Source organism: Notamacropus eugenii, chromosome 1, assembly GCF_028372415.1.
Source record: "Notamacropus eugenii isolate mMacEug1 chromosome 1, mMacEug1.pri_v2, whole genome shotgun sequence".
Taxonomy (NCBI): domain Eukaryota; kingdom Metazoa; phylum Chordata; class Mammalia; order Diprotodontia; family Macropodidae; genus Notamacropus; species Notamacropus eugenii.
Genome location: NC_092872.1, coordinates 3,202,325 through 3,227,995, shown reverse-complemented (window position 1 = coordinate 3,227,995; position 25,671 = coordinate 3,202,325). Strand labels below are relative to the sequence as shown.

At 37.4% G+C, this 25,671-nt stretch overlaps 1 protein-coding gene across 5 annotated transcripts in view; it reads left to right on the top strand.

The window, feature by feature from the left end:
- RAD54L2 (RAD54 like 2) overlaps nucleotides 1-25,671 on the top strand; it is a 144,922-nt gene that overhangs the window by 46,357 nt on the left and 72,894 nt on the right. For all 5 annotated transcript variants that reach the window (XM_072650444.1, XM_072650445.1, XM_072650439.1 and 2 more), the window contains exon 2: nucleotides 11,926-12,135. In XM_072650444.1, the coding sequence (XP_072506545.1) occupies nucleotides 11,982-12,135 (154 nt within the window). In that variant the 5' untranslated portion in view covers nucleotides 11,926-11,981. The remainder of the gene's footprint in view (nucleotides 1-11,925; nucleotides 12,136-25,671) is intronic.

The window sequence follows — 25,671 nt, the reverse complement described above, 5'->3', positions numbered from 1 at the left end:
TTCAATTCTTTCCAGTTAACAACAACTGTTAGTAGAATGTACAGCCCGAGGGATTGAATTGGAGGAGGGGAGGGGATCGATGGCTGATGTTTTACGAGATTGGAATCAATACTTATTTGGATGTGCTTAGCCCACTAATAGTTATCACTGGTCCTGTTTGCTTTCTTTCAGTTCATATTATCTGTTGCTACTAAGATGAAACCCCCCCGTCAAAAAACCCCCCAGAACATCCTAATGTTGAAAGTAAGTTCTGTCTAGCTGGGGTTTTTCTTCCTTTGGTGAATTTTTAAAAAAATGCTACTTGGCTTCTCAGTTTCGAGCCTTCAGAGCATTTTATTGTTAAGTCAATTGCAAAAGTATGTTTAATTGTGTAAAGGTACAATTGAGTCGCTGCGTTGAAACAAATGGCAGGCTTTATTATAGCACTTGGGAAACACAGAAAACATTCCTTTGGCTTTGTGTAGTACTTTACAACTAGCAACTCTTTACTATTACTTATCAATTAATCCTCATAGCACCCCTGGGAGAAAGGTGAGTGACCGAGCATTATCATCCATTTTATGGTTTTGGGAAGTGGAACCCAAAGTACGTTCTTATGTTTATAAATAGACAAATGAGTAGCTTGAATCAGTGCCCAAGTGTTCGCAAAGCTAAGACGGACTGCTATTTATGTCAGACACAAGAAAACTGTATGTACATATAGGTGGCCTATGTGTTCTACAGGCATGAATTGATTTGAGAAAACCTAATACAGGAATATCCATATTTATAGATCAGAAAATTAAGGGTAACTGGTCGCGTTCTAAAACGTTCATATGATATAAAAAGAAAGTATTCTGTTTTGTGAAAAATTGCCCTTAATGAGAATTCTATAAAACTTTAGAGGTATGTCAAGGCCAGGCTACTTATTTTGCAGACTGGGAAATTGAGATAATTTGATTTATTAATGCTTTTTTAAAGTATGAGTTTTCAGGAATACATTTCGTGGCAGGAGGCATGCATATATCAACTATCAGTAGTTCTTTGTCATTGTTTCTATTGAGGCCACTTTCATAATTGCATGGATACATGATTTTTCACTGATATGTGAGTACTCCCTCTGCAGCAGGGGTTTTTAATCTCTTTTGTGTCAGGGATCCCTTTGACTGTGTGGTAAATAAAGCTCATGGACCCCTTCCCAGAATACTGTTTTCAAATGCATGAAATAAAATAGTATTATAAAACATATACAATATATAGTCTTATAAAGAAAACAAATTAATAAAATATGGATATCAAAATATTAAAAAGAACAAGTCCATGGAGCCCAAGTTAAGAACCTCAGCTTTCAAAGGTCAAATGAAAAACATGCCACTTAATGTTGTGCAATTGTTCAGGTCTTTCTTTTTGAAAATATTTTTATTATAAACTTTGTCTAAAAAAGTAAGTAGAAATCACAATTATTTACCTTTTGATAAAAGAAAACAGTATTAATTTGAACTCATTAATGGCAATGACTAATTCTATATCTCTTCTCATCTTGTTTATGTACTATAAAGTTTTGCTGCTGTCATTGTTTTTACATAATTATAACCAGTTTTCTGTATTCTATTTTCTTTGCATCATTTCATTTAAATCATCCCATTTTTTTGTTTTTTATTTTTTCACAGTTCAAACATATTTAATTACATTTGATACACCATAATTTATTCAGTCTTTTACTTGCCACTGGACCTATGGACTGAGGCCAAGTCTTCTGATTAGAAATAAAGCAAATTTACTTTTTGTGGTGACAAAGAACTGGAAACAAAGTAGATATCTATTGATTGGGAAATGGCTAAACAAAATATGGTGCGTGAATATAAGGAAATATTACTGTGGTATAAGAAAAAGCAAATGACCAATACATCCAAACAAACATGGAAAAACTTATATGAACTGGTAAAAACCAATACATACAAAGACTACAAAAATGGAAATAGAAAGAACAACAATCACAAAACAATTGAAAATAAATGTTGCAAAATTACAAAAACAAGCGTGACTTCAAAGAAGAAACGCAAGAAACATATCCTTCCATTCCTTTGCAGAGAGAGGAGGTCCACTGGTGTAGAAGATTGCAAATGGTTTCAATGATTGGTTTTGCCAATTTTACTCTTCTTCTTTTTCTTCAAAAAAAATTTCGTATGAACCAGCTCTTTGGTAGGTGGGAGGGGAGACTATAGAGGGCACCTTAAGCAATAAAAACAAAAGCTATCAATTAAAATTTAAAAATTCGTAAAGTAGCTTTGAATGTTTTTTGCCTGGGTAGATCTATCTTAGGATTGTAGATTTAGAGCTGGAAAAGATGTTTTAATTTCATGAAATCCAACACCCTTATTTCACCTAGGAAAAACCCACAGGGATTAATTTACTAGGAGAAAGTCTCATAGACAGTAAACGACAGTAGCAGGATTAGAACCTAGGTCATTTGACTCCAAATCTAGGCCCTTTTCTCTTCTCCTTCTTTGTCTTGTTTGGTAATCTCATCAGCTCCTAGGAGTTGTGTGTAGATGACCTTTAGTCCACCATCATCAGTTGCCCGTTGGATTCCTGGAACTGGGTGTCCTACAGACATCTCAAACCTAACTTGCCCAAAACCAGAATTTATTATCTTTCACCCCAAATCCTGCTTTCCTCTTTTATACTTTTCCTATTGTTGTCAAGGATATCACCATCCTTCCAGTTGCCCATATTTATAACCTCAGAATCATCTTTGACTCCTTATTAGAACTCACTCCTTGTGTCCAATCTGTTGCCAAGTCTTACTCCTTCCAACTTCACAACATTTTCCATAAGCCTCATTCTCTCCATCCACACAGCTGCTACCCTGGTATAGGATGGTTATCACCTCACCTGTGCTGTTGCAGTTGCTTGCTGTTTGATCTCTTTTATCTCGTTTCTCCCCATTCCAGTTCATGCTTCATTCAGTTGCCAAAACATAAGTCTGACCATATGTCCCCCTGCCTTGTCACTCCCCCATCCCTGCCCAATCAGCAAACTCTGTTGTCTCCTTGTTCCCTCCAAGGTCAAATATAAAGGTTTTACAGCTCTTCTTAATCTAATGCCTTCATGCCTTCCCAGTCTTCTGTAGTCCAGTAATGCTGACCTCCTTGTTGTTCCTCACACATGACACTGTCTCCCACTCCATGCTTCTTTACTGGCTTTCCCCAGTGCCTGGAATGTTCTCCTTCTTCACCTCTACCTCCTGGCTCCCCTTACTTCCCTCAAGACTTAGCTAAAAGCCCGTCTTTAATACTGTATTATGCTACCCTCTTTTTAGAGTGTAGGTGGTAGAATAACTGGTTCAGAAGGTTTGATCAGCTTTGTATCTTTTCCTTTGTGTTGCCAATTTGCTCTTTAAGAATACTAAAACAACTTATAGTCTTAACAACAGTGTGAATGCCTATTCCTTCATATTCCTATCAGAATTGAATTTTCCCATTCTTAATCTTTTAATCTTATTTTTATTGATATATTTTGTTTTCACATCATCTTCATTTCCAACTCTATCTCCTTTTCCCTCATGTTTATTATAAATCATCTCCTCGAACCAGAATTAAAAGAGAAAAATAGTTTAGCAAAACCATTCACCACATTAGCTGTGTCTAACAGTATATATAAAGTTCTGTATCACCCTCCCCCAACTCAGTAGAGAGAGGAATGAGGTTCATTTTCTCAACTCTTCTATGGAGCTAAGTTTGGACATTGTAATTATTTTTGAGTTTCTTTTTTTTCATTTGCTTCATTGTAATCATGATGTTTTCCTGGTTCTGCTTTATGTAAGTTTTCCTATGCATCTGAGTTCTTGATAGTCATTGTATCTTTCAATGCAGTGATTATATTTAAATTTTTTTATTCTGAACTTACTTAACACACATCTAATAAAATGAGTATTTCCAAAAATATAGTTGAACAGAAAAAAAATTGTATATGAAATTGCCGATGATTTTTATGTACGGCTTGCTTTCCTTTTTCTAAGTATAAATTCAACATGGAGTCTTCCAAACGGTCCTACCTCTCTGTGCTTCTTTCTGGCCTTGCTGCCTCTGTTTTCTCTATTTTTTTAAGAATGCCATCATATTCCGTCATAATCACATAGCACAATTTGTTTAAGCAGTGCCTCAATTGATGATTGCTTTATTTCTGATTATTTGCTGCTATAAAAAAAAGTGCTGCTATGAATATTTTGGTGTATGTATAATCTTTCTTTTTCTTTGATCTCATTAGAGTATGTCTAGCAGTAAGGTCTTTGGGTCAAAGAATATGGACATTTTCATAACTTTTTTCAGCACAATTCCAAATTCCTTTCCTGGATGGTTAGACCAATTTACAGCTCTTGAAACAGTGTATTATATTAGTGTACCTTTTTGCAACCCTTCCAACATTGACTTTTTCCATCTTTTGTTGTCTTTATTTGACGGGCATGAAGAGAAACTTTACGGTTGTGTTGATTGCATTTATCTTATCAGAGTTTGAGGAAACATTTCATATTTGTTGACTTACACTTCTTTTGAGAATTATTTGTTCATTTCCTTGTACTATTGGGGAATAGCTCTTGATCTTATATATTTGTCTTTATACATACATATCTTGGCTACATACCCTCAGAGATACTGATGTAAAGATTTTTTCCCAGTAGGCATCACTTTTTTTCTTAACTACATTGATCTTTTTCTTGCAAAAGCTTTTTCATTTTATGATTTTTTTTTTATTTATTTAGCTTTTAACATTCATTTTCACAAAATTTTGGGTTACAAATTTTTCCCCTTTTCTCCCCTCCCCCCCCCAAATGCCAAGCATTCTAATTGCCCCTATGACCAATCTGCTCTCTCTTCTATCATCCCTCTCTGCCCTTGTCTCTGTCTTCTCTTTTGTCCTGTAGGGCCAGATAGCTTTCTATACCCCTTTACCTGTATTTCTTATTTCCTAGTGGTAAGAACATTACAGTTGATCCTAACACTTTGAGTTCCAACTTCTTTAGCTCCCTCCCTCTCCACCCCTTCCCTTTGGAAGGCAAGCAATTCAATATAGGCCAAATCTGTGTAGTTTTGCAAATGACTTCCATAATAGTTGTGTTGTATAGGACTAACTATATTTCCCTCCATCCTGTCCTGTCCCCCATTACTTCTATTCTCTTTTGATCCTATCCCTCCCCATGAGTGTTGACCTCAAATTGCACTCTCCTCCCCATGCCCTCCCTTCTATCATCCCCCCCCACTCTGCTTATCCCCTTATCCTCCACTTTCCTGTATTGTAAGATAGGTTTTCATACCAAAATGAGTAGGCATTTTATTCTTTCCTTTAGTGGAATGTGATGAGAGTAGACTTCATGTTTTTCTCTCACCTCCCCTCTTTATCCCTCCACTAATGAGTCTTTTGCTTGCCTCTTTTATGAGAGACAATTTGCCCCATTCCATTTCTCCCTTTCTCCTCCCAATATATTTCTCTCTCACTGCTTGATTTCATTTTTTTAAGATATGATCCCATCCTCTTCAATTCACTCTGTGCACTCTGTCTCTATGTGTGTGTGTGCGTGTGCATGTATGTGTGTGTAATCCCACCCAGTACCCAAATACTGAATAGTTTCAAGAGTTACAAATATTGTCTTTCCATGTAGGAATGTAAACAGTTCAACTTTAGTAAAGTCCCTTATGACTTCTCTTCGCTATTTACTTTTTCATGCTTCTCTTCATTCTTGTGTTTGAAAGTCAAATTTTCTTTTCAGCTCTGGTCTTTTCATCAAGAATGCTGGAAAGTCCTCTATTTCATTGAAAGACCAGTTTTTCCCCTGAAGTATTATACTCAGTTTTGCTGGGTAGGTGATTCTTGGTTTTAGTCCTAGTTCCTTTGACTTCTGGAATATCCTATTCCATGCCCTTCGATCCCTTAATGTAGAAGCTGCTAGATCTTGTGTTATCCTGATTGTATTTCCACAATACTTGAATTGTTTCTTTCTAGCTGCTTGCAATATTTTCTCTTTCACCTGGGAGTTCTGGAATTTGGCCACAATGTTCCTAGGAGTTTCTCTTTTTGGATCTCTTTCAGGCGGTGTTCTGTGGATTCCTTGAATATTTATTTTGCCCTCTGGTTCTAGAATCTCAGGGCAGTTTTCCTTGATAATTTCATGAAAGATGATGTCTAGGCTCTTTTTCTGATCATAGCTTTCAGGTAGGCCCATAATTTTTAAATTGTCTCTCCTGGCTCTATTTTCCAGGTCAGTTGTTTTTCCAATGAGATATTTCACATTATCTTCCATTTTTTCATTCTTTTGGTTTTGTTTTGTGATTTCTTGGTTTCTCATAAAGTCATTAGCCTCCATCTGTTCCATTCTAATTTTGAAAGAACTATTTTCTTCAGTGAGCTTTTGAATCTCCTTTTCCATTTGGCTAATTCTGCTTTTGAAAGCATTCTTCTCCTCATTGGCTTTTTGAACCTCTTTTGCCAATTGAGTTAGGCTAGTTTTCAAGGTGTTATTTTCTTCAACATTTTTTTGGGTCTCCTTTAGCAGGGAGCTGATCTGCTGTTCATGCTTTGACTTCATGTCTCTCATTTCTCTTCTCAGTTTTTCCTCCACCTCTCTAACTTGATTTTCAAAATTCTTTTTGAGCTCTTCCATGGCCTGTGCCCATTGAGTGGGCTGGGACACAGAAGCCTTGATTTCTGTGTCTTTGCCTGATGGTAAGCATTGTTCTTCCTCATCAGAAAGGAAGGGAGGAAATGCCTGTTCACCAAGAAAGTAACCTTCTATAGTCTTATTTCTTTTCCCTTTTCTGGGCATTTTCCCAGCCAGTGACTTGACCTCTGAATATTCTCCTCACACCCACCTCACCTCCTGATCCTCCCAGCCAGTGTTTGGGGTCTGAGATTCAAATGCTGCTTCCAGCCTCAGGGCTTTGGGCGGGGGCAGGGCTGCTATTCAGTGTGAGATTAAATTCAGATGCTCAGGTGAGGGCAGGGCTGCCTCTCAGGCTCAGTTCCCTCAGGGAGTTTATGCACAGACCTTCAACAATGGATCCAGGCTCCTGCCTGCTTGGAGAGCCCTGGTCTGCCGCTGCCCCTCAGCTTCTGTCTCCCGAGGGGGCCCGAGCCATGGGGGCACCCCACTCCCCCCTCGACCCGCCAAAGGGACTCTCTCACAGACCCCCGTCACCTGTGGGTGGAGGTACTTGTGCGGCCGCTGGAGATCCCATCCCTGAAGCCCGCTCGGATCTGTTCCTCTCGGTGCCGCGGCCACGGCAGGGCTGTACTCAGCTCCCAGTCCCGGCGCCCAGTCCGCAGCACGAAGGACCTTTTACAAGAGGTTTGCAGGTCTCTCCGGAACAGAAATCTCCCTCGCTCCAATGTTCTGTGGCCTCTGGGTGCAGAATTCGCCGTGAGTTACTTCTTTGTAGTTGTTCTATGGGTTGTGGGTTCGGAGCTATGTGTATGTGCGTCTTTCTACTACGCCATCTTGGCTCCGCCCCCAGCTTTTTCATTTTATGTAAAAAATTATTTTGTCTTTCATGATCTCTTCTATCTCTTGTTTTTTGATGAAGAACACTACATTTTAACCATAGTTGTTAGAGATACTTGATTTCATTCTCTTCTAATTTTTTTTAACGACATGACCTGTTATATTGTGGTCAAATATCCATTTTAGAATATTTTTTTTCTTATTTTGAATTTGACAAACATAAACAATAATGGATATTTCCTTGTACATAGAAGAATAGACAAAGAGCTCTGTGTATGGTACTATGAATCTCTGTTACAGCTTTTTTTTTTTTTTACAGGATATATGAAATTTAACTTGGTAGGGTAGGATCAATATTGCTCAGCTTATCCAGGACCACTTCTGAACTTTTTCCCATAATTTGTCCAGTCATTTCATAGTTGATAGATATCTATTTTAAAAAATTATTTTATTGATGTATTTTTTTCTTACGACACCAAAAATAACCTCAGTATCTCTCTTTCCTCCCCTAGAGAGCCACCCCATATAACAAATTATGTCTCTTAAAGACAAAAAAACGAAGAAAAACAGATAAAACTGATGATTTTATGCAAATGTCTAAAAATATGGACATTGTACCACATTTGTGGCTATCTTGCTTCTGCAGAGGGTTCAGGTTTCGTGTCTTCTCACGTCTCCTCTTTGGAGGCATGCTCGTTCTTTGTAGTTTTTTGTGTTTTTTGTGTCTTTTTTGTGCTGGCTCTTACCATTTGCATTGTGGTAGTCATTGTATTTTATATTTTTATTGGAATATTATTGTCCAGAAGAGATAGCAATTATGAGGAAATTCAGAGAAATAAAGGAAGATTTGTATGAGCTGATTCAGAATGAAATAGAACTAGTAAAACAATATCCGCAGTAACTATAGCACTGCACATGAAAAGAATAATAAAGCAAAGGTGAAGACTATGTGACTGTAACCCGTTTTTTAAAAAATGAGAGGCAGCATGGTGTAGTGAAGTAAAAAATAATTGACAAGTGACTTAACCCCGTTAGTGCCCTTAAACTGCTTTAGTAGGAGAAGTTCCTCATCAAGAGGTATTCAAGTAAATGGAGTTACAGGTTTAATCTCTGTCCCTTTCTTAATTTAATTTTTAAAATTCAATTCAATTTTATTTTATTTTCATTTCTTGATTCTTTTTCTCCTACCCATTGTCTTTTTCTTTAAATAGTGAGCTCCATTAGTGCATGTAATCCTGTTGGATATGATTCATATAACTGTTAAGAAACGTAGGTGCTTTTTAAAGTTTGGTGTGTCTACTATGGCTTTTCTAGTTCTTCAAGCTGAATGGACGATCCTCTGTGGGGGACAACTGGATGTATCTGGCTTGGTAACTAGTGGAAATTTTTTGCCACATGAGAGTTGAAAGTGGCAGGGGAGTTCTGTCTTTTAGGCTATGATTGTCTAGATCTTGGTCACCAGGCCCTAATTTGTTTTACCTTTTTTCTTAGAAGGAGAAGGACTAGGGGTATTTGGTTTATATTATTAGTAGTTGTAATAATAATAATAATAATAACATAAGGAAGCATTTGGGGCTGCAGTGGATAAAGCTCTGGGTCTGGAGTTTAGGAAAATGAGTCAAATCTGACCTCAGACATGTAGTAGTGGTGTGAGCCTGAGCAAGTCCCTTAACCTCTGTTTGCTTTCGTTTCTTCAACCCTAACGTGGTGATAACAGTAGCACCTGAGAAACGAGACAAATGAGACATTTGTAAAAAGTGCATAGTATAGTTCTTGGCATATAGTAGACATTCTATAATGTTTCTTTCCTTCCTTTCCCCTCCCCGCTGAACCCCATGGTCCCATTGTTTGGATATCTCAGAAAGCAGCATCTACAAACCCCAGCCCTGCTAACATTTGACCTAGGGAGAACAGTTGGAGGCATCATTTTAGTTGAATATGTAAGTGGGAAGGTACAGAAGCAAAGGTTGGAATGAATCCAAAGACCTCTCTTAGCTCTGCTAGGCAGGGCTCAGCCTAATGCTTTGGATGTTTCTACTGTTTTAAGAAAAGATAGTTTTCCCTTGTGGAGAGTGGAGATGTGAAGGACCAGGTTAGTGAGAAAGGCTGTCAGGCATTTTGTTTGTTTTTGTTTCATCTTTTATGCAGCCTCATATGTTCTGGATAATTATATGTTTATTAATAATATGAAAAAATTCCTTGCACCTATCTAAAAGGAGTCTTGGGCTTAGGGAACTTTTGAAAGCACATTTTGTCATTTATGGAGTATGTAGAAGCCGTGCTTTTCTTAGTTCATCAAATTTAAAAGCTGGTAGGGACCTAACAGCATTTTCTAGGCCAAACCAAGTCTTCTCTATTTTACAGATAAAACTGAGGCCCAAAGAAGTTACAGCACACCAAAATGTCTCCGGAAATTTTATCACTAGTCAGATTACGTGTACATAAAGGCTAATTAAAACTTTACCTAAAATCTAGTCCACAGTCATCTGTTCCACAGTCATCCAACGTAGTCACTCTGAAAGCAAAATATTTACTCTTCCTTGGGGCAATTGCTGACAAAACAAAGTAATTCATTATGTTCCAAACATGAATCAGTTTATAGAAAATTCTTATCATCATACAAATATTGTAGAAGCTGATTCTGCATCCAAAACTGTTAGTATTTGTTTTTTGTTTCTTTTCTGACAGCCACAAATGGACCCCAAAACACATGCTAGAACCCTTGCCAAGAGGTTTAAAAATCTGTTTGTAACTCTGGAACGTTAATTTGTATTTAGAGATGAGTTTTTATCTCTTTGCCTAAATGCATTTTACAGATGTATTATGGAAGTAATTATTATTATATTTTATTACCAAATCATTTCACAGATGTCCTATGCTTGCTTCTCTTGAAAAACTAAATAAAATTATCTTTGTGGCCAAGCAATTCACTCTCATCTGTAATTACTATGTTATTTTTATCTCTATCTTAGGGGTCCTAAACTTGTCTTTATTTTTCTTAAAATGATTCCTTAACTCAAAAATGATGCATCTAACTTGTTCTCATTTCTCTGTCTTTTCCTAAGGAAACTCCAAAGTTATGTTTCAGATTTAATCTGAGCCTCAGATATTTCAACCACATTGGATTTGTTGTGATAGGAAGTGATACCCTTATAAAAGGACTATACCTCAACTGTTTTGGGCCAGGAAAAAAATGACCTCAATAAAACTAAAGATTAATAAAAGAAAAGAGAAAGGAAAGGCAATCTGTATGTTCAGGCAGCTGTTATTGTGATTTGAAGACCCAGTTACTCAAGTATGTTTTTCATTTTTCGGCTGTATCTTTACTGAGTAGTAACTTTCTTAGCCTTCTCTTAAGGCTCTAGAGAACTCTAGATCTTGTAATCAGGTGCTGTTAATACCAAGTACTATTCTGTGTTGCGACCTGGTGGAAGGAGCCAAAACATCATCATCATCAACATACATTTTTTAGTAACGTGTTGTGTATAGAACACTGTACAAGGCAGGGACAAAGATGAGGGGAGGCTTACCCTGACCTCAAGGAACTTGAAGTCTAGTTATACCAACAATGGTATAAATCAAGAGTGGTAGTCACAGTTAGAGTAGACTAGGCTTCATGGAGGAGACAGGACTTGAAATAAATAGAATTTAGGCAAAAAAACCCCAAAAAACTGGGGGAAGACCTTTCAGGTACAGGATGGAGTCTGAGAGTGCTAAGTCTGAGGGGCATCGTTTGTGCAACACTTGTTCGGGTAGCAGTAACACTAGGAAGCTTTTCTTTAGGAAATCTGGCCTGACAGCTCTCTCTTTACTGTTTTCTTCTTTTTTTTTTCAAACTTCAGAGTAATCTTCCAAATAGACATACTAAAACTTTAGCTGGGCGGGGGCATTAAAAGGAAATGGCATGGTATGTATGTATAAGGCTTGGTATTTAAAAGGGGGTGATAAAGGAATGTAGTAATGCAAATGATAACACTAAAAGTATTATCTTGATGAATTATATTGAACAATCTCAGTCATCGAGAATTGATAAAGAAACCAACCTCCTTCCTCTTAGTGGAGAGATGGGAATTATGGATGTGAAATACAGAATGCACTGTCAGTCACGGTTGCTCACAGTGACTATCTTCAGTCTTTGCTTAAATGTTTATGCTTGTTACTGGGAAGGTTTCAGTTGGAGGAAGGGATTTTCAGAGAAAAACAAAAGGCTTCATTTTGGGGCCACAGGTATTAACAGAAAAGTAAAAGGCAATAAATCTTTTTCAAAATTAAATAAAAGGACACTATAGACACTGAGATGAAGAAGAATTAGGAGAGGAACTGAAAATACTATTCCCTGAATCCTCATTCTGGTGGCCCATTACTCCTAGATTAGGAGGATATCAAGAGCGTGTAATGCCCTGGGACTGGGAATACTGAGCTTTTTCTTGCTTTCTTTCCTTCCCCTGTAGGTCTGTCCCACTGTAGACCATGAGTAGGTAATGCACAGTGAGGACTATTGGGAGCCATGTCAGACGAGTCAATCTCAGGGAGTGATCCAGACTTGGACCCAGACTTGGAGCCGGAGGATATGGAAGAGGAGGAGGAGGAGGAGGAGGAAGAGGAGGCAATGGAGGAGGGCAATGATGGGGATGATGAGGAAGACTTGCTTGATGAGAATGGTAAGTATTTGGGGTTTCTGATACACTTCAATCCATCAGTGTCTTTGCTGGAGTGGTTTGGTGAAAATGAGGGGGGAATGCCCTTTCTTGTTTTTGCATATTTAAAAGTAGGTGTTTTATTCCCAGGGAGTTCTTGATATTTCATTTCTTGTTGGATTTCTTCTAAAATTCACAATGAGAGATCACAGCAAAGTATTTTTTTTAACATGGAAATACAGGAGTACAAAAGAAACAGGCTTCATATTGCTACTAGCTCCCAATCAAATAGTTCTTGGTGACATGACTAGAAAATATCGTTACCACTTTATGGAACCATAAGGCAGCCTGGCACAGTGGAAAGGCAATTCCAAAAGAACTAATAATGAAAATGTGGTCCATTTTTAGAGAGAGAGAGATACAGAGAACTGATGAATTCTGAATGCAGATTGTTTTTCACTCCTTTCTTTTTCTTCTTTTTTTTTGCAGCATAGCTAATACAGAAATATGTTTTTCATGATTTCTCATTTATAATGGGCATCATATTGCTTGGGAGAGGAGCTGAAGGGAGGGAGAAAATTTGGAACTAAAATGTTTTTTAATTAATATTTTTTTAAAAAAGAAAATAAGTGGTAGAGTGGGAATGACAGAGGGGACAAACTGTTGGAAGAAGATGAGATGGAATGGAGTCTTTTAAACAGATAGATGGGTTAGTCTTGGGAGCAAAGCTGTTTCATCATGTGAGATGAATAAGGAGGAAATAGTGGCTGAAGATATCTGAGTAATATGAGATGATGAAGAGAGGAGAAGAGAGCTCATGGTGCATGGCCTTGATTTTTTCTGTAAAATATGAGGCCAAGTTCTTTGCTAAGAGAATGGGGCGGGAGAGGGGGGAGAGCTATGGTTTAAGGATGGCTGAAATCTGCTGTGGAGAGGGGGAGGCATAGCAGGTTTGCCTAGCAGCAGTGAGGACTTAGTTGAAGTTGTATAACAAACTTGTAGTTTTGTGTATGTATATATTGTATATGCGTGTATGTTTGGTATTTTATTTTTCGCCAGTTAAATGTAAAAACAATTTATAACATTTGCTTTTAAAACTTTGAATTTGTGAGAGACCCAGTCAGAACAGTTGTATGATTTTCTCCGCCTTTCTTTAATACACAAATGGCAGGAATGATCCAAGGCCAAGGCTTCATCAGGGGCTGCAGATTGAAAAGATGGTAATGTTGAACTGGCTCCCCAGGGGCTAAAAGGAGAGAATTAACGGCTAGTGCAGGGGAGAGGGCCTAAGAGAGAACTGAGGGGCCAGAAAAGTAGAGGGAGATGTGAAAAACAAACAGCTCATGACTGGATGAGGGGATTTTGAAATTCTTGAACGTGGAGATAGTAAATTAGCAGGTGAGTACATTTAAGTGCATGACTATCACTGTATGCAGCTCGTTCATAAGAAGTGAGCAGGCCGTGAAGCTCAGTGGTTAGAGTGTTTTAGGGAAGGGCAGCATGTATGAGGGCAGGAGAAAAAGACTGTGAACTGTATAATAAACTCACTGAGGAAGAAAGAGGAGCGACCTGGATGGGGAGAGGTGGAGTGTATGTAAGCTGTAGCTACTTTATGTTCATGATAATTTCAAAAGTTAAGGAAACCCATGAGAGATCTTATTTCACTTTGGCTAGGATTTTATTTGAAACTTTTAAATTGATATTCATTAGTGACGTTGGCCTCTAGTTCCCTTTGCTTTATCCTTGACTTGTTTGGGTAGCAGGTCTGTAGTTGTCTAAGAAAAGGAGTCTGGTAGAGTTTTTAAAAAAAAAAAACTTTTTGAGAATGTGATTAGACACTTGGGAGAATTTTCCTATAAATATCTGGTTTATACAATGATTATTCCTTTGTAGTTACTTCAGTTTCCTTCCCGGAGATGCAAAAATCTCTCTTTGTCTTCTGTTAATTTGGTCCTTTTGAATTTTTGTAGATACTCCTCTGTTTTAAATTTTCAGTTCTGCTGGGATACAATTATATGCAAGATGTTCTGATATTTCTTTTTATTCACTGTTGTGATTTTATTTCATTTTTTATTTTGGTAATTTGATTAAAAAATTTTTTAAGGTTTATTTTTAATGAACAAAAATCCGTTTTCTTCCCCTCTCACCTCTCTCCCCTCATATTACAAACAAAACAAAGCCCTTGTAACAAAGAGGTAAATTGGTTTTCTTCTCTTTTTAAAGTTATCTTAGCTAAAGATTCGTTGATTTTTGTCTTTTCAGAGAACTAGCTGATAGTTTTATTGTCAGTTGCCAATTATCAGACAGTTCTATTGTTTTTCAGTTGATTTCTCTTCTGAGTTTCTTCTTTTTTGCTTATTTTGGCTTTGTGATTGCGTAGTCAGTTCATGATTCTCTCTTTTTCTGTTTTGATCGTGTATGTTCTCATTGATAAAGTACTTCCTGGGAGGTGTGCTTTAGCTGAATACTGGGTATTTTTGTGTGTCATCTCATGATAATTCTCTTCTATTATAGTTTCTATGATTTTTATTTGGTCCACTCATTATTCAAGATGTGGGAATTTTTTTTTTAAATAATGTTTTACTTCTTTCCCATTTGCATGTAAAAACAATTTTTTACATTCATTTTTTAAAATTTTGAATTCCAAATTCTCACCCTCCCTCCTTGTAAGCAATTTGCTAGAAGTTATACATGTGTAATCATGCAAAACATATTTCCATATTAGTTATGTTGTGAAAGAAAGTGATGTGGGAAATTCTGTTCTGAATGTGAGTCTCTTCACCAGGGAGGAATGGTTTGCTGGGGTGGAAATGATAAGCACTTTAGAGGGAAGTTCCTGCTCCATTTTAGAGTTATAGAGAAAGAGAAGAAAATCAAGAACAGTCTTCTGACATACACTCTATATTTTGGGAGAGCAGATTTCAGAGAATTCAGAGTAGGAAGAAGTAGGATCTTGTGGTGAAGTCAGCTCAGGAGTCATGAGGAGCCCTCAAGAATGAAACACCAAAGTTATATAGAGATACAATTCTGATGATGAAAAGGAGGAATTGTCTAAAGCAGTGGTGTCAAACTCAGATAGAAACAGGCCACTAAACCATACATAAGGATCCTTGAGGGCTATATATTAACTTAGTTTCAAAGTTTTACTGTATTTTTATTTCACCTAATACTTCCTAATTATATTTTAATCTGGTTCAGGCGACACTTGAGAGTGTTGCTGAGCCACATATGGCCTGCCAACCATGTGCTGGACAACTCTGGTCCAGAGGTTGTGATATGTATGGAAAGGAACTTAACCAACTTAGTTTTGTTTTGTTTTGAAATAAGTTTTTAATGATACCTTAATAATTTCTCCCAGTATCACTGTCCCTCTGAGAGCCATCCAATATAACCAATATTATTATCATTAAAAACAAAAGGAGGGAAAACAAACAACCTAACTGATCATTAAATCATGAAATCTGAAATACACGTAATGTATGATACTCGTGAGCACCCCTTGGCCCCCACCTCTGTAAAGGGTAAATTGTGTGTCTTCTCATATTTTTTCTTTTAAACCATTCCTGTTCTTTAAAAGTTTGCACCATTGACTTTTTTGAAAGAATATTTTATTTTTTCCCAATTATATGTAAAAATTTTTTTTTAACATTTGTTTTTTTAAATTTTGAGTTCCAAATTCTCTCTTTCCCTCCTTAACCCCTCCCTAATGTGGTAAGCAATTTGATATGTTATACATGTGCAATTATGCAAAACACATTTTCACACTAGTTATGTTGTGAAAGGAAAACACAGACAAAAAAGAAAACCCACTATGAGAAAAATAAAGTGAAAAAAAATAATATGCTCCGATCCGCGTTCAGACTCCTGTATCGCCAAGACAGTAATCACAGCACCGACAGTGACAATGAATATGCTAGCGTAGTTCTGAATAGCAATAGTATAACGGATTCTCCATATAGAAGGCAGAAGAAAAGCATTTATTCAGACACCAGAAAGCCGAATCCATCTTACTAACCAAGAAATCAATACACATTAGCATTTCTGGGGACAAAGCCATTCCCGAGCCTTAACAACCCCTCCTCCCCCACCCACCCACACCTTCCCTACCCCTACCTTCCCACAAGCAAACACTCACAAGACTCACTCTGCCTGCCTACCTGTGTCCTCTCTCCTCTGCCCTGACTGTCTCATCAATTTCCTCCCAGTTCTTCTCCACCCTTCCTCTTCCACCTGTTCAGTAAGCTGCTCCCACCACACGTAACTTAGGCTTCCATGTGATTTAAGCAGGTCACATGGGCCTATTAATGAATGGGAAAGATCTTCCCATGTAAATGACCATTACAACTCCATCAGTTCTTTCTCTGGAGGTGGATAGCATTTTTCATCATGAGTCCTTTGGAATTGTCTTGGATCATTGTTGTGTTGAGAAGAGCTAAGTCAATTACACTTGATACAGTGTTACTGTTGTTGTGTAACCCTGGTTCTGCTCATTTCACTTTGTATCAGTTCATGTAAGTCTTTCCAGGTTTTTCTGAAATCATTCTGCTTATTATTTCTTACAGCAACAATCGTATATCACAGCCATTCCCCAGTTAATGTTGTTGAATCATTTGTAGTTGTGTCCAACTCTGTAATTCCATTTGGAATTTTCTTGGCAAAGAAGATTGTTTGGTTTGCCATTTTCTTCAGCTCATTTTATAGATGAGGAACTGAGGCAGACAGAGTTAAGATGACTTGCCCAGGGTCATTACAGCTAGCAAGTGTCTGAAGCTAGATTTGAGCTTAGGTCCTGCTGACTCCAGAGCCGGTGTTCTGTCCACTGTGCCACCTAACTGCTCCCTCAGTTCATCAATTTCTGATTTTTTGCCACCACAGAAAGAACTGATATAAGTATTTTTGTACAAATAGATCCTTTTCCCTTTTAAAAAAAATCTCTGTTGTTGAAACAGAGGGTGTGCAGTTTTATAGCCCTTTGGGCATAGTTCCACATTGCTCTCTGGAATGGTTGGATCAGTTCACAGCTCCCTGAAGTGTTCCATTTTTTACCACATCTTCTCCGATATTTATCATTTTCCTTTTCTGTCATATTCTAATCTGATAGGTGTGAGGTAATACCTCAGAATCTTTTACATTTGCATTTCTCTAATCAGTAGTGATTTAGAACATTTTTTAATATAGATAGCTTTGATTTCTTCCTCTGAAAACTGCTTGTTCACATCCTTTGACCATTTATCAGTTGGGGAATGACTCATATTCATGACAAAGTTCTTTATATATTTGAGAAATGAGATCTTTATCTAAGACTGTCTTAATTTTTTTTCCTTAATTTTCTGCTTTCCTTTTCATCTTGGCTACATTGGTTTCATTTGTATAAAAACTTTTTAATTAATATAATAGAAATTATCCATGTTATACTTCACAATATTCTCTCTTGTTTATTCATAAATTATCTTATCCATGAGTCTTACAGGTTATATATATTATGTTCCATGTTCTAATTTTCTTGTGCTATCCCTTTATATCTAGGTTATGTATTCATTTTGACCTTATTTTGGTATATGGTTTAAGATACTGGTCTATGCTTAATTTATGCCAAACTTTTCTAACTTTCCTAACAATTTTAAGCAAATAATGAATTCTTAACCTCAAAACTTCAATCTTTACATGTGTCAGACACAAGGTTACTAAAATCCTTAATTACTATGTATTGTATGTCCATTCTGTTCTACTGATCTGTCTTTCTATTTCTTAGAGCCAGTACTAGACAGTTTTGATATTTACTGCCTTATAATATAGTTTGAAGTCTGGTATTGCTGAGTCCCCTTCCTTTACATTGTTTTTTCCTTTGTTTCCTTGAAACTCTTGATCCTTTGTTCTTCCCCATGAATTTTATTAGTATTTTTTTCTAACTCAGTAAAATAATTTTTAGTACTTTAATTGGAATGGCATTGAATGAATAGATTAGTTAGGTAAAATTGTCATTTTTTAAATATTGGCTTTGCCTACCCATAAACAATTAATATTTCTCTTAATTATTTAAATCTTACTTTTATTTGTATATAAAGAGTGTTTTATAATTATGTTCATGTAGTTCCCTGGGCCTGTTTTGGCAGGTATACTCTCAAGCATTTTTTATTGTCTACAATTATTTCAAATGGGGTTATCTCTTACTCTCTTTTCATGCAGGGTTTTGTAGGTGATATATAAAAATCCTGATGTTTTGTGTGGGTTTATTTTTCCTCCTACTACTTTGCTAAAATTATTGTTTCAGCATTCACTTTGAGAAGATGCTCTGTCTTTTTTGTGGAGGAAAGTTGGATAGCCTGTAGTTTTCTGATCTCTGCCATCTTCCCAGAATCTTCCTCGTGTTTCTTGTTTAACAAATTCCTTTCAGCTTTTTGTGAGGAGATGAAAGAGTGCTGTGGCATCACACCATTGTGCTCCCCTGCCTTGTGCTGTGCATGCAGTGCGCCTGACCTTGTCTCTAGCCTCCTGGAGGAAGACAAGTGCCATTCAGTGAATGAATCAGCCTCTTGCATCTAGGCTACAGGAAGAGGCATCATTCCATGAGTCTCCAGCATGATCGCTGCCCTGGGGAAAAGAGAGTAACACAATCCCTTCTTTTCCCAGTGCTTGCTTCCTTTCTTAAGTTCCCTAAGCTCTAAAAAGATGCTACTTTAAGGCCAAACCCTATGTATGTTGAAACTCTTACGTAGATGGAAAGCAGGGGGTGGCCATCAGTTGGGGAACAGCTAAACAGGTTGTGATGTGTAATGGTGACGGAATGCTGCTGGTTGTAAGAAACGATGATCACGTTGATTTTAGGAAAACATGGAGAGATTTGTATAAATGATGAAGACTGAAATGAACAGAGCCAAGAGAATGTTGTAGATGATAGCGCTGAAGAACAGCTGTGGACAACCGAGCTGTTCTGGGCGCTGTGAACGTTGAAGCGTGACGCTCTCCACCTTTGGAGAAGAACTCACAAGTGGAAGTCTGCATAGTATGGGTTTTGTATGTGTGGTTATATCTACGTCTGTGTCAGGTGGTGGCCTTCTTAAGTGCGGTACGGGGAGGGAGGGAGGGAAACAATTCAGAATTTTAAAATATAACAAAATAAATTAAAAAAGTTTTTGTAGAGTAGATTTCTAAGTCATGTGAGCAACAACATGGCAGACTCTGCATTTTCTCCAGTTTCCCATGATCTCTGAAACCTCTCCAAAACAGAATTTATGTGTGAAAGACAAAAGCAGCTTCAGCTTTTTCATGGTCTAGGACACCTAGAAACCAAAAAAAGTTTAACATCCCCTTCACCACCTCCAGACTGATGCTCCCTGGCCCTAACTTCATTCAGCACCTCTCCTCCACCTGCCGCATTATGAGCAATGAGGCCGAACTGTTAGAACTAACGACATAGGCTTTCATCAAAGCTCACCTGGCTTCAGGCTGCCAGAGTTTGCGTTAGGCTTCAACAGTCACCTTGGACATAGCCCTTCAGGAGTGAAAGCTTACCAGGTACTGCAACCTGCAGTACAAGTACTGCAAAGGTCTGAATTGCTAGTGTGGAAAAAGCAGGCTCTGAACTGCACTGAACTGGCACTAGACCCCTAGCTACCAGTGCCAGGGAAAGTGGGCTCTGACATGCAGTGCCCAAAGGCTCTGAGCTTTTTAGTGGTAGGGAAAGCAGTCTCTGAATTGTTGGTGCTGGGCCAGAGAACTGAGAAACAGGGAATAGGCTAGGCCACCAGGACAAGAGATCCTGCGTGTGGGGAGTTGTGCAGCACTCTCCCAAGCCTGAGTTAAAGATCACGGCTTCCAGCTGGGGCTATTTCTAATCACCCAAAAGTCAGTTGGGGCAGAGACCTAGGGTGCTGAACTGTGAATTGCTCAGTGTGGGAGGCTGAGATACTGTTAGATCTAGCCCCCAAGGAAACCACAATCAGAGGGGTCAGGGGGTCAGGAAATGGGTGATAAAGAAAAGAAGGGACTGGTGTGGAGACTGAAAGTATCAAACACTTCAGGAAGAAAAAAATCTCAAAGACTTTGAACATAATCAGATAAATCAACAGGAAAAACAGTAACAGAAGGAAATATGGAGCCTAAGCTAGTAAACAGGTTCGAGAGCATCAATGAATAAGTACTGCAAAATGAAGGAAAATGATCCCACATTTGATAAGACAGAGGAAGACCCTGTAAAATTTGAGGAGAACATAGAATCACAACATGGCTGTTCCCAAGTGGTTTAAAAGAGAAATGAGAATTAGGAGAGCAGAATTGATGTCCAGTACAGCAAAAAATAATGAGCAGAATAGAAAAACTTGAATCCATAGTGGCAAGCTTCTCAAAGAAACAAAAGAGAGAACAGTCAGTTGGGAATGCAAATATGCAGAAATGAAAGATAACCTAGAAAAGAAAAGCGAAAAAAACCCCATAAAAACAACATTAAAAGAAAAGATCATAGGTCGTTCAGAAGAAGATGACAGGACAAAAACAACCTCATACCGTGATGAAAGAAATAATAGAAGAGAAATGCCTGACACTCCTGGACATAGAGAATGAAACCCAAAGTGAAAGAATTCACTGATTGCCTTCAGAAAAAAAAAATCTCCAAGGCTGAAAATTCTAAGACACATAGTGGTTAAATTTAACAATTCAATTCAGAAACAAGAAGTTCCATAAGCCATCAGGAGAAAGACCTTCAAATAAATACAAAGGAAAGGATATTCAAATAAATCAAGACACTTCTACATCCGCTAGATAAAAGAGGAGGGAAGAGAGTATGTGTTCTCTGAAGACCATTGGAGCTCATGATGCAGCCTAAGGTGACCAGGCCCACGGATCTGAGCTTAACCATAGAGGACAAAGCATGGATGTTCGATAATAAGAAAGAGTTTGCAGCATTCTTAGAAAATCAGAACGTAAGAGATTATTTGCTCCTTGAGCAACTCGAACAACAGAATTACATGGGGAATGAATAAATGCAGGCAGCAACAGCAACAGAGTAAAAACAAGAAGACCAGTAAGAGACTTCTTTCTAAAGGTACGTGGTGGGAATATGGTAGAAGTAACAGTGAAGAGGCACATTGGGGACAGCATTATGGACAGAGCCTGGCAACACCCTGCCTATAGGTGAATGCTTTTTTTTAGGACTACATCACAATATGAGAGGGTAAATTAAAGGGGGAGGGAGGTAGCATGGCTGTGGAAAGCACTGATGTGCCAGGGTCAAAGAAAAGGCTAGCAATGAAGGGAAGGTGACCTCTTTAGCTTCAGAAAGAGAGGAGCCTGTAGGAGAAGGGTTGAGATGAAAGAGGCCTTATTTTGGAGGTAGGAGAGGTTCCGCTGATGAATGCCCTTATAGGTAAAGAGAAATGAGGACTTTATAGTAGATGAGGCCTGGGGGAGTTTGGTGCCTGAAAAGTCCATTTGTCCTGGTGGGTAGGGGAGAGGTAGAACCCCTGGAGGGCAACTGGCATCTGGAGGAGTGGGACAGCATGGACACAAGGAGATTTCCAGGCAAGTTGTGCAGGGGAGGGGGGAGGAAGGGCAAGAAGAGAGGGTAATAGATCAGTGATAGGTAAAGGGGTAGGGACCTCCCTTTGGGCAGTGTCTTCTGTGTCACTACAATAACGTGAGGCACAATAGAAAAGGGTAAAAAGACCTACAAGACAGAGCCTAGAATGGATACCTTGGAAGTTTTGATTACATAAAGAATACAAAGGAAAAAGAGAGAGATCAGATGATTAATACACATAGGTCATATCATGACTCAGAGAATGAGGGCCTAGTAAGCAGAGAAAGAAGATGGATAATTAGAGAGAGTGGAAGAAATCTTTTTTGTAAAGGAGTGCAAAAACATAAAATTTCAAAAATAATGACCAGGGCTAGCTGAAGGACAGGAAAGAAAAAGGGAACTTGAGAACTTACCCCACTGAGAGTAGAAAAGAGGGAGAGGAAATATATAATCAGATAAAAGTAGGAGAGAGGAACGAATAAAACCTTAAAGGGCAAGGGACAGAGCCAAGATGGCAGAATAGAAGCTGGGACCTGCTAGAACTCTCCCCCAAGACCGCTCAAAAAAACCTGTAAAAAATGACTCTAAACAAATTTTAGAGCAGCAGAAGCCACAAAATGACAGACTGAAGGAAATTTCCAGCCCAAGACAATCTGGAAGGTTGATAGGAAGGGTCTATTGATTTCAAAAAGTAGGGAAAGAAGGGTAGAGGAAAAATTGGGAAGAGAAATGAAAATGATGCAAGAAAATCATGAAAAATGAATCAACAGCTTGGTAAAAGAGGCATAAAAAATACTGAAGAAAATAACACCTTAAAAAACACACTAGACCAAATGGTAAAAGAGATCCAAAAAGCCAACGAGGAGAAGATTTCCTTAAAAAGCAGAATTGACCAAATGGAAAAGATCCAAAAGCTCAGTGAAGAAAATACTTTCTTGAAAATTAGAATGGAGCAAATGGAAGCTAATGGCATTATCAAAATCAAGAAATGATAAAACAAAACCAAAAGAATGAAAAAATAGAAGACAATGTGAAATATCTCATTGCAAAAACAGCTGATCTGGCAAATAGATCCAGGGGACATAATTTTAAAATTATTGGACTACCTAAAAACCATGATAAAAAAAAAGACATTGTCTTTCAAGAAATTCAAGGAACACTGTCCTGATATTCTAGAACCAGAAGGTAAAATAGAAATTGAAAGAATTCACTGATCATCTCCTGAAAGAGATCCCAAAATGGAAACTGCTAGGAGTATTATAGTTGTATTCCAGAGCTTCCAGATCAAGGAGAAAATATTGCAAGCAGCCAGAAGGAAACAATTCAAGTATCATGGAGCCACAGTTAGGATATCCTAAGATGTAGCAGCTTCTACATTAAAGAATTTGCAGGCTTGGAATATATGATATTCTGTAGGGCAAAGCAACTCGAATTACAACCAAGAATCATCTACCCAGTGGAAAAAATAGACATTCAATGTGATGGAGGACTTTCAAGCATTCTTGTTGAAAAGACCAGAGCTGAATAGACAATTTGATTTTCAAATACAAGATGCAAGAGAAGCATAAAAAGGTAAACAGGAAAGGAAAATCATAAGGTACTTAATAAGTTTAAACTGTTTACATTCCTACATGGTAAGATGATATTTGTAACTTATAAGACCTTTCTCATTATTAGGGTAGTTAGAAGGAACATATATAAAAGGGGACACAGGTGTGAGTTGAACATGAAGGGATGATAACTGTAAAATTACGGGGTGAAAGAGGAATGTACTGGGAGAAAGAGAAAGGGAGAGATAAAATGGGGTAAATTATCTTACATAAAAGAGGCAAGAAAAAGCTGTTGCAGCGGAGGAGGAAGAGGGGTGAATTATGGGTGAGAGTGAACCTTATTCTTATCATAATTGGCTCCAAGAAGAAATAACATACTTAACATTTAACACGTAATTATGTATAGAAATCTCTCTTACCCTACAAGAAAGTAGAAGGGAGAGGGGATAAGAGAAGGGTGGTGGTAGAAGAGAGGGTGGATTGGGGAAGATAATAGTTAGAAACAAAGCACTTTTAAGGAGAGACAGAATGAAAGGGGAGAGAGAATAGAATAAATAGAGGTGAGAGGGCCAGGATGGAGGGAAACAAGGTAGAACAGTAGCTGTGAAAAAATGTGTGAAGAAAGGTGCTCTGATAAAGGCCTCATTTCTCAAACATAGAGAACTGAGTCAAATTTATAAAAATAAGAGCCATTCCCCAATTTATAAATGATCAAAAGCTATGATCAGTTTTCAGATAAGGCTTTCTATAGCCGTATGAAAAAAATACTCCAACTCACTATTGATTGGGAAAATGCAAGTTGAAACAGTTCTGAGGTACTACCTCATACCTATTGATTGTCTAATGGGACAGATGTTGGAGGGCACATGGGAAAAATGAGACTTTAACATACTGTTGGTGGGGTTGTGAGTTGATCCAACCATTCTGTAGAGCAATTTGGAACTATACCCAAAGGACTCTAAAAACCATGCATACCTTTTGACCTAGCAATAGTACTATTAGGTCTGTATACCAAAAGAGATAAAAAAGAAAAAGGAAAAGGACCTTTATATACAAAAACGTAGCAGCTCTTTTCTTGGGGTAAAGAATTAGATGCTGAGGAATGGCTAAACAAGTCCTGGTATGTGATGGAATACCATTGTACTATAAGAAATGATGAGCAGGTTCAGAAAAACCTGGAAAGACTTGCATAAGCTGATGCAAAGTGAAATGTACTGTGTACAAAGTAACAACAGTATTCTAAAATGATCTGCTGTGTACAAAGTAACAGCAATATTCTAAAATGATCTGCTGTGAATGACTTAGCTATTTTCAGCAATACAGTGATCCAAGACAACTCAGGACTTATGATGAAAAATGCTATCCATCCCTAGAAAGAACACTTGGTTTCAGAATACAGACTGAACTTTATTTTTCTTGAGTTTTTTTCTTCCTTGTCTGTGTTTTCTTTCACAACATGACTATTGTGAATATATTTTATGTGATTACACATGTATAACCTATATGGAATTGCTTGCCTTCTCAATGGTTTGGGAGGAAGGGACAGAATTTGGGACTCAACGTTTTAAAAATGAATGTTAAAAATTGATTTTACACATAACTGGGGAAAAATGAAATACTAAATCATTATTTGCTAGCCATAATTAATAAAATTGATTATTAGTTACAAAAAAAAGAACAGCTAGTACTTGTACTTCACAAATTTAAAAATTGAGAAAGTACCCTGCTATAATCCTTTTATGAGACAAATATAATCCTAATACCTAAACTAGGGAAAGATAGAACATGGAAAGAAAACTGTAGGCCAGTATTATTAATGTACATTGATTAAAATTTTTTAACAAAATCCTATCAAATAAATACACAATGATTTATCCAATGAATTGTTCATTACGACCAAGTAGGATTTATACCGTGGATGAAAGGATGGTTCAAAGCAATCAATATAGTCATATAAAAACCAGTATCCAAAACCACATGATCATCTAGATAATTTTTTTAAAAAGCCTTTGACAAAGTGTACTACTCTTTTCTGCTAAAAAAAAGAAAACAAACAAAACCCAAAACCCTACAAAGTATTGACTTAGAGAAAACTTTTTAAAAAATATAATAAAAAGCATTTAAAACCAAAAGTAACCATCATTTGCAGTGGGTATGTATTAAAATCTTTTCTAAATATGGGAGTGAAGCAAGTACTTTCCCTACTTTTATTTGATATAGTTCTCGAAATGCTAACAATAGTGATAAGAGAAAAGAATTAAAGGAATAATAATTGACAAAGAGAAGATAAAACTGTCCTTGTTTGTTGATATGATAGTTTTCTTGGAAAATTCTATGGAATCAGCACAGATACTAATTGAGAAAACAGCTTCAGAAAAGTTACAGGCTATCAAAAAAATTCGTCAAATCAACATTTCTCAATAACAGTAATAAAACACAAGAAGGAATAATAGGGAAATCCCATTACAGATAACTACAAAATGTGTAAAATCTTTG